The sequence below is a fragment of the Oncorhynchus clarkii genome, chromosome 2 (assembly GCF_045791955.1).
Source record: "Oncorhynchus clarkii lewisi isolate Uvic-CL-2024 chromosome 2, UVic_Ocla_1.0, whole genome shotgun sequence".
NCBI classification, from domain to species: domain Eukaryota; kingdom Metazoa; phylum Chordata; class Actinopteri; order Salmoniformes; family Salmonidae; genus Oncorhynchus; species Oncorhynchus clarkii.
Genome location: NC_092148.1, coordinates 95,278,620 through 95,294,943, shown reverse-complemented (window position 1 = coordinate 95,294,943; position 16,324 = coordinate 95,278,620). Strand labels below are relative to the sequence as shown.

The window sequence follows — 16,324 nt, the reverse complement described above, 5'->3', positions numbered from 1 at the left end:
AATAAATTTAAAAAATACATATAAAGCACGTAAAGGCTTCATAATTCATAAAGAGCATGTCAATTGACTGCTATTACATCGTAGAACAAACGGTATTTAACAGCTCCTATTACCCCTGTGTTAACCTCAGACTTTATTTCCGAGGTTTAACGCTAAATAGCACTATCCGGAAGAAGAAATAAAAACCCTCTCCTACGATTGGATGGTTTGAATCATGAAAAGAATCAGTGATTCCGCCCCCTAGACACTTCCTCTTTAAATGTGATTGGTCAGTGGGAGGAGCTGATTTGGACACGTCATTTGCAAACCCGTCTCTGATTTGCTAGGACAGTTTGGAACATTTTAAACGGTTTTCAGCGGGTGTTGAAGTCAAGTAGGACTAACGTTACTTTGTTGTGGTTGTGCAGAGAAATACATGGCGTATTTTACCATTTAATATATATATATATTTTGTTGATAAAGATTGTTGAAGTCATCTGCTATTGAAGCGAAACGGATTTTTATTTTTTTCTCGAAAACTGGAGGAATTTTATGGTATGGGAATTTTATTTGATTTGGCTATCGTTAGCTAGCTTCATTAGCCATCTTTCCACGTTGACTTTTAAAATCTCAACAACAACAACTCGATAGATTGCTAGGACAACACTGACTATCTTTGTTTCTTCAACATGATCTGATTTTACTTTGCATATTATTACAGGACATATATGTTGCTAGCTGCTAACAAAAGTTGTCCGGGAGACTGGTTACGTTAATAAGTAGTTAGCTATTGTAGCAAGCCTCAGTCCAGCGTTACTTGAGTTTGCGGAAATGCGCGGGTTTAGCTCGAAAATTCAAAAATGGTAGCTAGTTACAGTTCGCTAACTAGTAAGCCATTTTGTTACTGCAAGCAAGGTGTCAATGAACATTTGGTTAAATGTAACGTTTTTGTGGGTAATGTTTGAGTTATTGAATTGGATTGTCTGGAATGGTTGTCGTGTCACTTCGCACCCCCCTGCATGTGTCTTTGTGTCAGATGTCTCGACTTGTACAATATTTTGTTCTGAATTTTTTTGGCCTTCCTTGTTAAAATGTAACTGCTTACCAATTTAGTTAGAGCGTTAGAGTTTTGTGGGAGGTTTCACCATCCCATCAAACGTTTGAAAACAATTGATTCTTTCCTCCTTTATTTTCACCAGGTCGCAACCATGACCTCTGTACTGTCGTCGACGCATACCCTGATGCAGATGTTTAATGGGAAGATTCAGGAGTTCGCCAACGAAATAGAAAATGTTCACATGGTGTGGCTCGAGGAGATCCAGCAGGAAGCCAACCGCATGTTTTCAAGGTAGGAGGACTGAAGTGTACAGGGAAAAAACGACCCCATCAGAATCAAATCTATTGAGGACGGACTCCTAGTCATTTGTGTCGTAATTATTTTTTCAAACGGTGCCCTTAAAGCATTATACAAACACGGTACATATAGTTGATTGGATTAAAATACATAGTATGTGTTTATATGGAAAAAATACACTGTAAAAAACTAGCGGTCGACCAAACCTTTTTAGTTTTATTGGCATGATTTTGCTCATAAGAAACTGCATGTGTAAAAACCCAGCAGCGTTGCAGTTCTTGATCACAAACCGGTGCGCCTGGCACCTACTAACATACCCCATGCACATCAATATTTTGTCTTGCTCCATTCACCCTCTGAATGGCACACACACAATTTAATGTCTCAATTGTCTCAAGGCTTAAAATCCTTATTTAACCTGTCCCCTCCTTCTTCATCTACACTGATTGAAGTGGATTTAACAAGTAACATCACTAAAGGGATCATAGCTTTCACCTGGTCAGTCTGTCATGGAAAGAGCAGGTGTTCTTAATGTTTTCTATATTCACAACAACAAAACAATTCTTCTCCAGAGCCATTCACATTTTTTCTTCTTTCCTGTCTCAGTGACTTCAGTGCGGAGCCAGAATTGATGCCAAAGACTCCATCACAGAAGAAGAGCAACCGTAGGAAGCGTCTATCCGTGGGTCAGAATGAGAACCACACCAAGAGACGGTAGGTTATTCTGTTAATTTATTCTATTACAGTAGGTTCCTATGTCTCAGACAGAGCAGCCTTTTCATTGAGTTTCATCATGTGACACTGTACATTTAGTACAGGAATCAGAATCACCTTCATTCACCAAGAGCTTGTGCCAGGAATTTCACAATAAACAGAGTTAACGCCCTGACTAGACCGATCCCACGTGTGCTCTTTATCGTGCACATTATAATTTTACCGCACCAGACACGTTTAATGACACGCAGGTTTAAATACCAAAACCAACGGTGAACCCACAATATTAATTTGAGGACAGGTTGAAACACGTATTTAGTTTGTTCTGTAAGATGAACAGTAAGTTGCTATTTTAACTGACATGCATCTGGTTCTTTGAAAGAATGTTGATCCGAAGTCATACAATATTGTGTTTCTCTAATCCTGACGACTAATCCACAACTAAAAAGGGAAATGTAACTCACAAATAAAATGGGAGACAACTCAAAACAAACTATTTTTAATTAATCTGTCCTCGTTCATCTTTTAAGCACCCTCGTGGGTTTGTATCTTTGAATACCAATGATTTCTGCTATAATGCCTGGTTTGACGTCTGCTATAATGCTCCCTGGCGTCTGCTATAATGCTCCCTGGCGTCTGCTATAATGCCCCCCTGGCGTCTGCTATAATGCCCCCCTGGCGTCTGCTATAATGCCCCCCTGGCGTCTGCTATAATGCCCCCCTGGCGTCTGCTATAATGCCCCCCTGGCGTCTGCTATAATGCCCCCCTGGCGTCTGCTATAATGCCTCCCTGACGTCTGCTATAATGCTCCCTGGCGTCTGCTATAATGCCTGGTCTGACGTCTGCTATAATGCCTGGTCTGACGTCTGCTATAATGCCCCCTGGCGTCTGCTATAATGCCCCCTGGCGTCTGCTATAATGCCCCCTGGCGTCTGCTATAATGCCCCCTGGCGTCTGCTATAATGCCCCCTGGCGTCTGCTATAATGCCCCCTGGCGTCTGCTATAATGCCCCCTGGCGTCTGCTATAATGCCCCCTGGCGTCTGCTATAATGCCCCCTGGCGTCTGCTATAATGCCCCCTGGCGTCTGCTATAATGCCCCCTGGCGTCTGCTATAATGCCCCCTGGCGTCTGCTATAATGCTCCCTGGCGTCTGCTATAATGCCCCCTGGCGTCTGCTATAATGCTCCCTGGCGTCTGCTATAATGCCCCCTGGCGTCTGCTATAATGCCCCCCTGGCGTCTGCTATAATGCCCCCTGGCGTCTGCTATAATGCCCCCCTGGCGTCTGCTATAATGCCCCCTGGCGTCTGCTATAATGCCTCCCCCCCTGGCGTCTGCTATAATGCCTCCCCCTGGCGTCTGCTATAATGCTCCCCCCGCCTGCCTCCCTGACGTCTGCTATAATGCCTGGTCTGACACTGCTATAATGCCTCTCTCCCGTCTGCTATAATGCCTCCCTCCCGTCTGCTATAATGCCTCCCTCCCGTCTGCTATAATGCCTCCCTCCCCCCCGTCTGCTATAATGCCTGGTCTGACGTCTGCTATAATGCCTGGTCTGACGTCTGCTATAATGCCTCCGGTCTGCTATAATGCTCCCTCCCGTCTGACGTCTGCTATAATGCCATCTTTGTCATCCCTGCAGCTTCTCAAAGGGCAAACGCAGCAACCTGCGTCGCTCCTCTGTGTCCACCTCCCTGAACCTGATAGCAGAGGATGACGGAGGATCTCCGGTCACGCTGGAAGAGATAGTCAAGCCACCTCGTTCCCGCAGAGCCAAACAGACGACCCAGCCTGAGGCGGCGCCACCCGTATGCAGCACCCGCAAAGGAGCTGCTCCGACCACCAACTCTCAGCCGGAGGAGATGGAGTATGAGGCTCCTAGCAAACACATCCAGGAGGAGAGGATGCAGCCAGAGGAAGCTGAGAGTAAGAGGGAGTCGTTCAGCTCTGTCGCCTCCCAGCCCCACTGTCTAACACCCCCTCAGACTCAGAGTCACATAGCTGAAGCCATAGTCAAGATCTTGGCCTCAGAGCGGCGTTCTGCAGATCTCCAGATGAACCGCAACCCAGAGCGCTCTCCAAGCCGCACCGCCACTAAGATAGCCATCGCTGCCGGCGCCACGCCCCCGGGTCCCAGGCGGAGCTCCGTGAGACACTCCCTGACCGTGCGGCGCTCCCTGGCAGGGCTGAGACACAGCATGACCCAGGAGTCTGTCCGCAGAGCCTCCAGGAGATCCTTCCTGAAGAAGAAGGCTCGTATGGGTAGCTCCACCTGCAGCAGTAACGTCAGCGGGCATGGTGAGGGACGAGATATGACCTGCCATTTATACCTTGACTGGAGTTTGTGATGTGAGCAGTGGAGGCTGCTGAGGGGAGGACGGCTCGTACTAATTCCTGGAATGGAGTCAATGGAGTGGGGGCAACCACGTCCTTTGATGTTGGACACCGTTCCATTGACTCTATTCCAGCCATTTATCATGAGCCGGTCCTCCACTGGATGTGAGCGATATGGTTTGGTGTGCAGCCAGCGTTTGTTTTCATACCAGTCAGATTACTAATTTACTGCTTCAGAGCTCAGTCTGAGTTGAGCGTGCCTTTTTTATTTGATTTATTTATCTCTCCATATTACACCTTGACAATGTAATGATATATACTGTGCTAATGAATGATAGCATTGTGTTGTCTGTCTGTCCGCTGTAGAAGATGTGAGGATGGAAACTGATGGACATGAGGCCCAGGTGCAGACTGACGGGTGAGTGATCATATTTATTAGCCCTATTGTGTTTTTTATATCAGCCATTGTCTTGTCTTTAAACACGTCTGTTGTGAAGGATGTAGGCTTAGGCACTATACCGGGATATTTTGATATTTAGCCATTAGATGTTTTTATATATATATATACAGTGCCTTGCGAAAGTATTCGGCCCCCTTGAACTTTGCGACCCTTTGCCACATTTCAGGCTTCAAACATAAAGATATAAAACTGTATTTTTTGTGTGAAGAATCAACAACAAGTGGGACACAATCATGAAGTGGAACGACATTTATTGGATATTTCAAACTTTTTTAACAAATCAAAAACTGAAAAATTGGGCGTGCAAAATTATTCAGCCCCTTTACTTTCAGTGCAGCAAACTCTCTCCAGAAGTTCAGTGAGGATCTCTGAATGATCCAATGTTGACCTAAATGACTAATGATGATAAATACAATCCACCTGTGTGTAATCAAGTCTCCGTATAAATGCACCTGCACTGTGATAGTCTCAGAGGTCCGTTAAAAGCGCAGAGAGCATCATGAAGAAAGGAACACACCAGGCAGGTCCGAGATACTGTTGTGAAGAAGTTTAAAGCTGAATTTGGATACAAAAAGATTTCCCAAGCTTTAAACATCCCAAGGAGCACTGTGCAAGCGATAATATTGAAATGGAAGGAGTATCAGACCACTGCAAATCTACCAAGACCTGACCGTCCCTCTAAACTTTCAGCTCATACAAGGAGAAGACTGATCAGAGATGCAGCCAAGAGGCCCATGATCACTCTGGATGAACTGCAGAGATCTACAGCTGAGGTGGGAGACTCTGTCCATAGGACAACAATCAGTCGTATATTGCACAAATCTGGCCTTTATGGAAGAGTGGCAAGAAGAAAGCCATTTCTTAAAGATATCCATAAAAAGTGTCGTTTAAAGTTTGGCACAAGCCACCTGGGAGACACACCAAACATGTGGAAGAAGGTGCTCTGGTCAGATGAAACCAAAATTGAACTTTTTGGCAACAATGCAAAACGTTATGTTTGGCGTAAAAGCAACACAGCTGAACACACCATCCCCACTGTCAAACATGGTGGTGGCAGCATCATGGTTTGGGCCTGCTTTTCTTCAACAGGGACAGGGAAGATGGTTAAAATTGATGGGAAGATGGATGGAGCCAAATACAGGACCATTCTGGAAGAACCTGATGGAGTCTGCAAAAGACCTGAGACTGGGACGGAGATTTGTCTTCCAACAAGACAATGATCCAAAACATAAAGCAAAATCTACAATGGAATGGTTCAAAAATAAACATATCCAGGTGTTAGAATGGCCAAGTCAAAGTCCAGACCTGAATCCAATCGAGAATCTGTGGAAAGAACTGAAAACTGCTGTTCACAAATGCTCTCCATCCAACCTCACTGAGCTCGAGCTGTTTTGCAAGGAGGAATGGGAAAAAATGTCAGTCTCTCGATGTGCAAAACTGATAGAGACATACCCCAAGCGACTTACAGCTGTAATCGCAGAAAAAGGTGGCGCTACAAAGTATTAACTTAAGGGGGCTGAATAATTTTGCACGCCCAATGTTTCAGTTTTTGATTTGTTAAAAAAGTTTGAAATATCCAATAAATGTCGTTCCACTTCATGATTGTGTCCCACTTGTTGATTCTTCACAAAAAAATAGTTTTATTTCTTTATGTTTGAAGCCTGAAATGTCGCAAAGTTCAAGGGGGCCGAATACTTTCGCAAGGCACTGTGTGTGTGAATATTGATCGCTAATTTCTAAGGAAATACCTGCAGTCAACTTGTGCAATATATTAAGAGATAAAGTAGATGGCCTTCTTCATTTCACCTGTTACCGTAGTTCCCAGTGTTTCTGTTTACAAGCGCACACCTGCTTGTGAAACGTTTTTGTTACGGTGTGCCGACTAATGAATACACCCGGGGTTATTATGCATCTGATACGCTGTTGTGTATGACAGGGTGTTGTCAGAGGAGCCTGCAAAGACTAAGACCGACAGCCCAGCTCCTGAGACTTCTCCTGAGGTAGGAAACATCCACATTGTACCTGGATGATACGTTTATCTAAAATATACATTCATATCAGGGTTGGGGGTCAATTCAGATGTTCCTCATTTACTTCCTGAAATGGAATTGAACCCCCAACCCTGATTTAGTCGTTGATGTCTAGCTCTACTGTTTCTGTCTGTTCCTTATGTAACTATATTGATGATCATAGTGAAATGATTCCCTCATGTTTAATTTGCGCAGGATAACGCGGTGCAGAACCACCTGGGGGTTCTCAGTGTTACGGAGGTTCGTCGTTTCACTCGCTCCATGGCCCAGACCACTCCCACTGTGCCGCCACCAGCCTCGATCATCAGCAAAGCCAAGACCGCCACACCAGACTCTGGATCAGGTGCAGGCCGTCATTTCCTCACACACACACACATACACACTCCTCAGCAAAGACTGGCACACGTACCGAAGCTGCACCACGTATATGCAGAAATCCCCCCCCCCCCCCCAATCTTCTGAATCATGCTTGTAACGTCAATAGGTTATATCTATGCTTTAGAGAGGGAGCCAACGTGCGTGTGTGTGTGTGTGTGTGTGTGTGTGTGTGTGCACACTGGCAAAGATGTTGGCTGTATTGGTGGTTAACGGGTTTGTGTTCTCCTAGATGACAGTGGTAAGAAGCCACCGTCAAGTCTGGGTCCTCGTCTCAGTGCCAAGCGCAGAGCAGCTGCCGATGAATTCCAGAGCCCAAGGAAGAAGCCATCGCCCCCTGTTAAGAGCCAGAGTGTAAGATATTTTATTTATCCGTTATTTTACCAGGTAAGTTGACTGAGAACACGTTCTCATTTACAGCAACGACCTGGGGAATAGTTACAGGGGAGAGGAGGGGGGATGAATGAGACAATTGTAGGTGACCGTGATGGTTTGAGGGCCAGATTGGGAATTTAGCCAGGACACCGGGGTTAACACCCCTACTCTTACGATAAGTAAGATATTAAGTGGTATCACTGTATCAAGTTCACTTTTGAAATCACATTTTTATAGGTTTACGTTCTGAAGCAAGTGTTATTTTTCCCAAAAATATTGTAAACTTTTATTTGCCATGAATAGACCCCTAATGTTGTCTGCTGTAGGTGAGGCCCAACATGAGGTCGTTCCTCCACACGGTCCAGAAGAACCAGATGCTGATGATGACCCCCAGTTCTCTGGGTCGCAACACGGTCATGAAGTCCTTCATTAAACACACCACGCCGGGCAGAGCCGACCTCAAGGTTCGTTTACAGATCACACTACTCAGCGACGTGATATTTCCTGAATAATTCCTGCCTTCGTGACATTATCCCCCCCCCCCTCTATGTTGTCATGATCACATCATAACCATTTTGTGATCATTTTGAGCCAAACGTTTAGGAAGTAAAAAACATATCACAATGTTACCAGACAACATGTGTAGCCTTGTTAATTGGATCTCTCTTTCCCTGTCCCCCCTACAGTCAGGCTGTGGTGTAGTGGTATGTATCATAGTATTATGGTGTGGTATGTGGTGGGGGGGGGGGGGGGGGGGTGTTTGTGTGCTCTAACTGGTACATGCCACTTGTCATCGTTCCCTCCAACACCACCTGAGTTAGCGTTGGGTTCTAAAGGGGCGCAAAGGCTGGGGCTTTTGTGATTTAGATTTAATCTGATTTATGTCTAACGTGTTTTCGGGGCACCTACACACGTCAAGCGCGTTACCGGCTCTTTGCAAGAACATAAGTTTGCCCCTCACTTAACTAAATTTAAATTATTCTTTTTTCCGCCTTAAATCTGTGTAGACGTCCTTGAGATGCATTTTCTTTCACCCTTGGTGCCTTTAGTCCATATTAATCTTATTCCCTTTCCATTTAAAATAATACTACCACGGATTTCACTCAGTCCCAAATGAGATGCCACTAGAATGTTTAAAAAAAAATATATATATATATATATATTTTTTTTATGCCATGTATCTATATCAGATTCCTAAGTGTAATTTTCTTCTAGGAAAGAGAACGCCTGAAACTGGAAGCACTAAAGAAGAAGCAAGAGCAAGAAGACGAGAGGAAGAAGAAGATGGAGGAAGAGAAGAGGAGAAAACAGGAAGAGATGAAGAAGAAGAGGGATGAACGGCTGCGGAGGGTAGTCGAGGCCCGGGTGAAGGAAGAACAGAAAGAGGAGGAGAAGAAGAAGAAGATTGAGCAGAAAATGCTCCAGATTGACGAGAAACACGACAAGGTGAGATGTTGACGAGAGATGCGACAGGGTGAGATGTTGACGAGAAACGCGACAGGTGAGATGTTGACGAGAAACGAGACAGGGTGAGATGTTGACGAGAAACGAGACAGGGTGAGGTGTCGGCGGGAGACGGGACAGGGTGAGGTGTCGACGGGAGACGAGACAGGGTGAGGTGTCGACGGGAGACGAGACAGGGTGAGGTGTCGACGGGAGACGAGACAGGGTGAGGTGTCGACGGGAGACGAGACAGGGTGAGGTGTCGACGGGAGACGAGACAGGGTGAGGTGTCGACGGGAGACGAGACAGGGTGAGGTGTCGACGGGAGACGAGACAGGGTGAGGTGTCGACGGGAGACGAGACAGGGTGAGGTGTCGACGGGAGACGAGACAGGGTGAGGTGTCGACGGGAGACGAGACAGGGTGAGATGTCGACGGGAAACGAGACAGGGTGAGGTGTCGACGGGAGACGAGACAGGGTGAGGTGTCGACGGGAGACGAGACAGGGTGAGGTGTCGACGGGAGACGAGACAGGGTGAGGTGTCGACGGGAGACGAGACAGGGTGAGGTGTCGACGAGAAACGAGACAGGGTGAGGTGTCGACGGGAGACGAGACAGGGTGAGGTGTCGACGGGAGACGAGACAGGGTGAGGTGTCGACGAGAAACGAGACAGGGTGAGATGTCGACGAGAAACGAGACAGGGTGAGATGTCGACGAGAAACGAGACAGGGTGAGATGTCGACGAGAAACGAGACAGGGTGAGATGTCGACGAGAAACGAGACAGGGTGAGATGTCGACGAGAAACGAGACAGGGTGAGATGTCGACGAGACAGGGTGAGATGTCGACGAGACAGGGTGAGGTGTCGACGAGACAGGGTGAGGTGTCGACGAGAAACGAGACAGGGTGAGGTGTCGACGAGAAACGAGACAGGGTGAGGTGTCGACGGGAAACGAGACAGGGTGAGGTGTCGACGGGAAACGAGACAGGGTGAGGTGTCGACGGGAAACGAGACAGGGTGAGGTGTCGACGGGAAACGAGACAGGGTGAGGTGTCGACGGGAAACGAGACAGGGTGAGGTGTCGACGGGAAACGAGACAGGGTGAGGTGTCGACGGGAAACGAGACAGGGTGAGGTGTCGACGGGAGACGAGACAGGGTGAGGTGTCGACGGGAGACGAGACAGGGTGAGGTGTCGACGGGAGACGAGACAGGGTGAGGTGTCGACGGGAGACGAGACAGGGTGAGGTGTCGACGGGAGACGAGACAGGGTGAGGTGTCGACGGGAGACGAGACAGGGTGAGGTGTCGACGGGAGACGAGACAGGGTGAGGTGTCGACGGGAGACGAGACAGGGTGAGGTGTCGACGGGAGACGAGACAGGGTGAGGTGTCGACGGGAGACGAGACAGGGTGAGGTGTCGACGGGAGACGAGACAGGGTGAGGTGTCGACGGGAGACGAGACAGGGTGAGGTGTCGACGGGAGACGAGACAGGGTGAGGTGTCGACGGGAGACGAGACAGGGTGAGGTGTCGACGGGAGACGAGACAGGGTGAGGTGTCGACGGGAGACGAGACAGGGTGAGGTGTCGACGGGAGACGAGACAGGGTGAGGTGTCGACGGGAGACGAGACAGGGTGAGGTGTCGACGGGAGACGAGACAGGGTGAGGTGTCGACGGGAGACGAGACAGGGTGAGGTGTCGACGGGAGACGAGACAGGGTGAGGTGTCGACGGGAGACGAGACAGGGTGAGGTGTCGACGGGAGACGAGACAGGGTGAGGTGTCGACGGGAGACGAGACAGGGTGAGGTGTCGACGGGAGACGAGACAGGGTGAGGTGTCGACGGGAGACGAGACAGGGTGAGGTGTCGACGGGAGACGAGACAGGGTGAGGTGTCGACGGGAGACGAGACAGGGTGAGGTGTCGACGGGAGACGAGACAGGGTGAGGTGTCGACGGGAGACGAGACAGGGTGAGGTGTCGACGGGAGACGAGACAGGGTGAGGTGTCGACGGGAGACGAGACAGGGTGAGGTGTCGACGGGAGACGAGACAGGGTGAGGTGTCGACGGGAGACGAGACAGGGTGAGGTGTCGACGGGAGACGAGACAGGGTGAGGTGTCGACGGGAGAGGGTGAGGTGTCGACGGGAGAGGGTGAGGTGTCGACGGGACAGGGTGAGGTGTCGACGGGAGAGGGTGAGGTGTCGACGGGAGAGGGTGAGGTGTCGACGGGACAGGGTGAGGTGTCGACGGGACAGGGTGAGGTGTCGACGGGACAGGGTGAGGTGTCGACGGGACAGGGTGAGGTGTCGGCGGGAGACGGGACAGGGTGAGGTGTCGGCGGGAGACGGGACAGGGTGAGGTGTCGGCGGGAGACGGGACAGGGTGAGGTGTCGGCGGGAGACGGGACAGGGTGAGGTGTCGGCGGGAGACGAGACAGGGTGAGGTGTCGACGGGAGACGAGACAGGGTGAGGTGGAGACGGGAGAGGGTGAGGTGTCGACGGGACAGGGTGAGGTGTCGACGGGACAGGGTGAGGTGTCGACGGGACAGGGTGAGGTGTCGACGGGACAGGGTGAGGTGTCGACGGGACAGGGTGAGGTGTCGACGGGAGACGCGACTTCACTGAATGACGGACGGGAGACATCTGATGCAGAGGTGAAGCTACAGTAATGGGGGTCCTGTTCATTTGGGCACAAACCGCCTTGAAATGGAGTGTTAAGAGGAGATACTATCTGAACTTGTCCAATCGGAAACTTGTTTTCGTAAAACTATCTTCCCCCTGTTCCCGCAGCTGCGAGTGGAGCGCATGGCAGAGGAGAAAGCCAAGAAGAAGGTGGCCACCAAACGCCAGGAGGAGCTGGAACTGAGGAGGAAGATGGAGGAGGACGTCAGGAGGAAGAAGATTCAACAGTCTGTAAGACACTCCTGTTTCCTACTTTCTATTTATTAGTAGTAGTAGTATGATTTATTTTTTAGTTGGCAGATATTGGGGAGGTAGACGGAATGCCGCCCATAGGGGAGGTAGACGGAATGCCGCCCATAGGGGAGGTAGACAGAATGCCGCCCATTGGGGAGGTAGACAGAATGCCGCCCATTGGGGAGGTAGACAGAATGCCGCCCATAGGGGGGGGTAGACGGAATGCCGCCCATAGGGGGGGTAGACGGAATGCCGCCCATAGGGGGGTAGACGGAATGCCGCCCATAGGGGGGGTAGACGGAATGCCGCCCATAGGGGGGGGTAGACGGAATGCCGCCCATAGGGGGGGGTAGACGGAATGCCGCCCATAGGGGGGGGTAGACGGAATGCCGCCCATAGGGGGGGTAGACGGAATGCCGCCCATAGGGGGGGTAGACGGAATGCCGCCCATAGGGGGGGTAGACGGAATGCCGCCCATAGGGGGGGTAGACGGAATGCCGCCCATAGGGGGGGTAGACGGAATGCCGCCCATAGGGGGGGTAGACGGAATGCCGCCCATAGGGGGGGTAGACGGAATGCCGCCCATAGGGGGGGTAGACGGAATGCCGCCCATAGGGGGGTAGAATCCGTACCCACTCTTGACCCATTAATGTCCAAACTGCAGCATTGCCCGCTAGACCAGCCCCAAGGACAGCCATTTTGTTTGTTTTTTAATTCGAATGCCTCTTGAAGGTGCTGCATGTGGGTTGTTAAATGTTTGACCCTTGACCCAGGAGGAGGAGGAGAAGCGTCAGCAGGAGCTGCAGGCGAAGAGGAGAGCCGAAGAAGAGCAGGAGAGGGCTCGTAAGATGACTGAGGCCCGACGAGCACTGGAGCTGAAGAAAGAACTAGAGAGAGAACTGGAGAGAGAGAGACAAGCATCTGCTGAGAGGTAGTTTTCCTGTCAACTTTTGATGAATGGAAGTGTTTATTTTCTTATGGAATTACGACAACTGTAAAATGGCCGACAACTGCTGATGTAAAATGGGCTTTAATAATTAATAAGTTTGATCCTCTATTAAACTGGCATTGTTATTGTTGATGTTCGAAGCTTTGGACTGTGAATTGTTTGGTTTAATGTGGAGACCGGAGAAGGCTGTTGCTGAATATTGTGTCTGTTTCAGGGAGCGGGTAGAGAGAGAGAAGGCCATCGCTCTTCAGAGAGACGTGGAGAAAGCTGCCCGGGAGAAGGAGAGGAGAGAGTTGGAGAAGAGGAAGAGGGTAAGTCTTCAACCATACCTGTCTTGTCTTGTTTGGATTAACCATTAATTTAACATGTCTGTTCCTGTCTTAAACATTGTGTAGACTTGGTTTGAAGGTACTTTCAGGTTTGTACATAACATTTAAAAGGTGTTAATATTGGGGACTTCGTACATGTACACTTTCGGTTAGAAGACATTAACGGCAAGTTGAAGTACTAATGAAATGTTTTTATTCTGTCAATAGGAGGAGCAACAGAGGCAGGCTGAGGAGGAGAGACAGCGAGAAGCTGAGAGACAGCGAGAAGCTGAGAGACAGCGAGAAGCTGAGAGACTCGCTGAGAGACAGCGAGAAGCTGAGAGACTCGCTGAGCGACAGCGAGAAGCCGCTAAGAGCCACCTGACTGCTGAAGTTCAGGTGAGAACACTTCTCTCCTTTGACAGGTAAAATGTAGGGCAACTAGATCAACCCCTGGGTCCATTTTGTTTTCTTGGGGGAGGTGGTCGTGGGTCCGGAAGATGATTACAAATCATGGGTTTAGTCCAGTTAGAAGCCAAGAAGCCCCAACGGATATTTGACTAAAACAGAATAATTTAAAACCTCGCTTACATATGTGTATACGATCACATCTCTCTATTACGCGTGGGGAGACCTGGGAACTGATTTCCTAAATTAAAAATGACTTTGGTGCTGATTTCCTGGTGTCTTGTCCAACAATGACAGTTTGTTGGCCCGCCAGTAGGGGGAGATGTGGGATTGGCCCCAACATGTGACTATTGACTATAGGAGGAGGAGCTTCTGGTAACATGGCCGTCCATTGTTTTGAATGTAAACATTAGTTTTTTTCCTATTTATCCCATATGGGGCTGGAAGGAGTGGATGCCTATGGGGTTGTCAGTAATGATTTTCCTAATCTTTGCAAAGTGTTGTGTATGTCATTGGAGGATATTGATCCTGTGGTAGATTTACAGACCGATGTTCGTGTGCACTTCTCCTGTTCCCGCCTATAGGTGTTGAAGACGCCTGTGGGGAAGGGAGGAGTCCTCAACGTCACTGTGGATATCGAGGTATGGATCACACTCTCGTTAGAGCCATAGTCGGTAGAGCATGACTCTTGCAACGCCAGGGGTTGTTGGGTTCAATTTCACCGGGGCCACCCATATGTAAAATGTACGCAAACTATGACTAAGTCGCTTTGGATAAAAGCATCTGATAAATGGAAGTAGGAGATGAGGACTCTCAATATGATATATTCTAATGTTGCTGGACCTACTTTATCAGTCCAACCTTGGCTGGGTGTAGAAATCAAATCAAATTTATTTATGTAGCCCTTCGTACATCAGCTGATATCTCAAAGTGCTGTACAGAAACCCAGCCTAAAACCCCAAACAGCAAGCAATGCAGGTGTAGAAGCACGGTGGCTAGGAAAAACTCCCTAGAAAGGCCAAAACCTAGGAAGAAACCTAGAGAGGAACCAGGCTATGTGGGGTGGCCAGTTCTCTTCTGGCTGTGCCGGGTGGAGATTATAACAAAACATGGTCAAGATGTTCAAATGTTCATAAATGACCAGCATGGTCGAATAATAATAAGGCAGAATAGTTGAAACTGGAGCAGCAGCACGGCTAGGTGGACTGGGGACAGCAAGGTGTCATCATGTCAGGTAGTCCTGGGGCATGGTCCTAGGGCTCAGGTCCTCCGAGAGAGAGAAAGAAAGAGAGAAGGAGAGAATTAGAGAACGCACACTTAGATTCACACAGGACACCGAATAGGACAGGAGAAGTACTCCAGATATAACAAACTGACCCTAGCCCCCTAGAAATCACATCACCCTGACCCTAGAAATCACACCAACTTGTCTATTTGAATTCTCAGAGAAGAAATCCCTGTCTTCTTGCCCTTGCAGCAGTCTCCCCAGTCGTATGAGATCACTCCTAAAGGGGGGAACAAGCCCGTTGTTCTCAACACCAACCCTGAGGACTATGGGATGGATCAGAACAGTGATGACTCTACTGATGATGAATCGGCACCAAGGAAACCCATCCCCACATGGGCTGAGGGTACGTTTGACTGACTTTAGGCCTCGTAGCAACACGCGGTGCATAACGCCTCCACACAAGGCCTTTCACTGTGCTCTTCTTTTTGTACCTTTATTTAACTAGGCAAGTCAGTTAACCCACTAAATAACAATGTGTTCTTAACTGCCTGTTCAGGGGTAGAAAGACAGATTTGTACCTTTTCAGCTCAGGGATTTGAACTTGCAACCTTTCGGTTACTAGCCCAACACTCTAACCACTAGGCCACCCTGCCGCACCAAACTATCTTAAAGGGATAGTTTGAGATTTTGGTAATCAAGCTGGGGGGGGGGGTTCTACATACCAGAGTTAGATGAACTCATGGATACCATTTGTTTATGTCGCTGCGCAGTTTGAAGGAAAGTCAAGAGTTCATGGTGCCATTGCTAACTAGCCATTAGCACAACGACTGGAAGCATGATGGCAAAGTGCTAGCTTTTATAACTACAAGACCTTAGTCACGATGCTAAAGTGTGAACCCCTTCTTCCCTCCCCTCTAGGCAACCAGCTGAAGCAGTCTATGATGAAGCAATATTTCCACCCAGCGGACGTGGACTCTCACTACGGGGCGATTGAACCCCCAAAGCTGGATCGCATCTTCTGCAAGAGCAAACCTCGCTACTTTAAACGTACCAGCTCTGCTGTCTGGCACTCGCCGCCTCGAATGGGAGCTCTACCCCTTTAAGCACTGGGATAAAATGGTTTTATTTTTCATTTTGGTAATGTTCTTTCATGTATTATATGAAGATTCCCTAGCTGGCGGACACTTGAAGGGAAGTGTAGAACCTTTTTTTTCCTTTTTTTTTAAATTCTTTAAAAAAAATAAATCTTGTCTACATTTTTACATTTCTTCTGAATAAAATGGATATAACATCTCCACAACTTTTGAAGATGGTCATTTAAAAAATAAAATAATGTTCGCATGAAGGGAAATCTATTAACTATTTGACAGGCAAGGATCACAACTTGAAGGTAACTGTACAACCAATTATTATTTTTATAAGGGACTGGGGGGGGGGGGTAAAATGAGT

General features: G+C 48.5%; 1 protein-coding gene across 2 annotated transcripts; it reads left to right on the top strand.

Moving 5' to 3' along the window:
• The first annotated feature begins 348 nt into the window (after positions 1-348).
• LOC139383300 (inner centromere protein A-like) lies at positions 349-16,175 on the top strand. 2 transcript variants are annotated; one of them, XM_071127779.1, is made up of 19 exons: positions 350-534; positions 1,179-1,327; positions 1,940-2,047; positions 3,692-4,347; positions 4,750-4,801; positions 6,780-6,843; positions 7,069-7,216; positions 7,481-7,602; positions 7,950-8,087; positions 8,310-8,327; positions 8,839-9,069; positions 11,857-11,979; positions 12,756-12,913; positions 13,146-13,242; positions 13,468-13,519; positions 13,556-13,638; positions 14,232-14,288; positions 15,125-15,278; positions 15,794-16,091. In XM_071127779.1, the coding sequence occupies exons 1-19, from the start codon at positions 532-534 to the stop codon at positions 15,976-15,978; spliced, it is 2,598 nt and encodes an 865-aa protein (XP_070983880.1). In that variant the 5' UTR covers positions 350-531; the 3' UTR covers positions 15,979-16,091. The 2 variants fall into 2 exon arrangements, with proteins under 2 accessions (XP_070983871.1, XP_070983880.1); XM_071127770.1 differs by lacking the exon at positions 8,310-8,327 and having other exon boundaries at positions 349-534; positions 13,468-13,638; positions 15,794-16,175.
• The last annotated feature ends 149 nt before the right edge of the window (positions 16,176-16,324 follow it).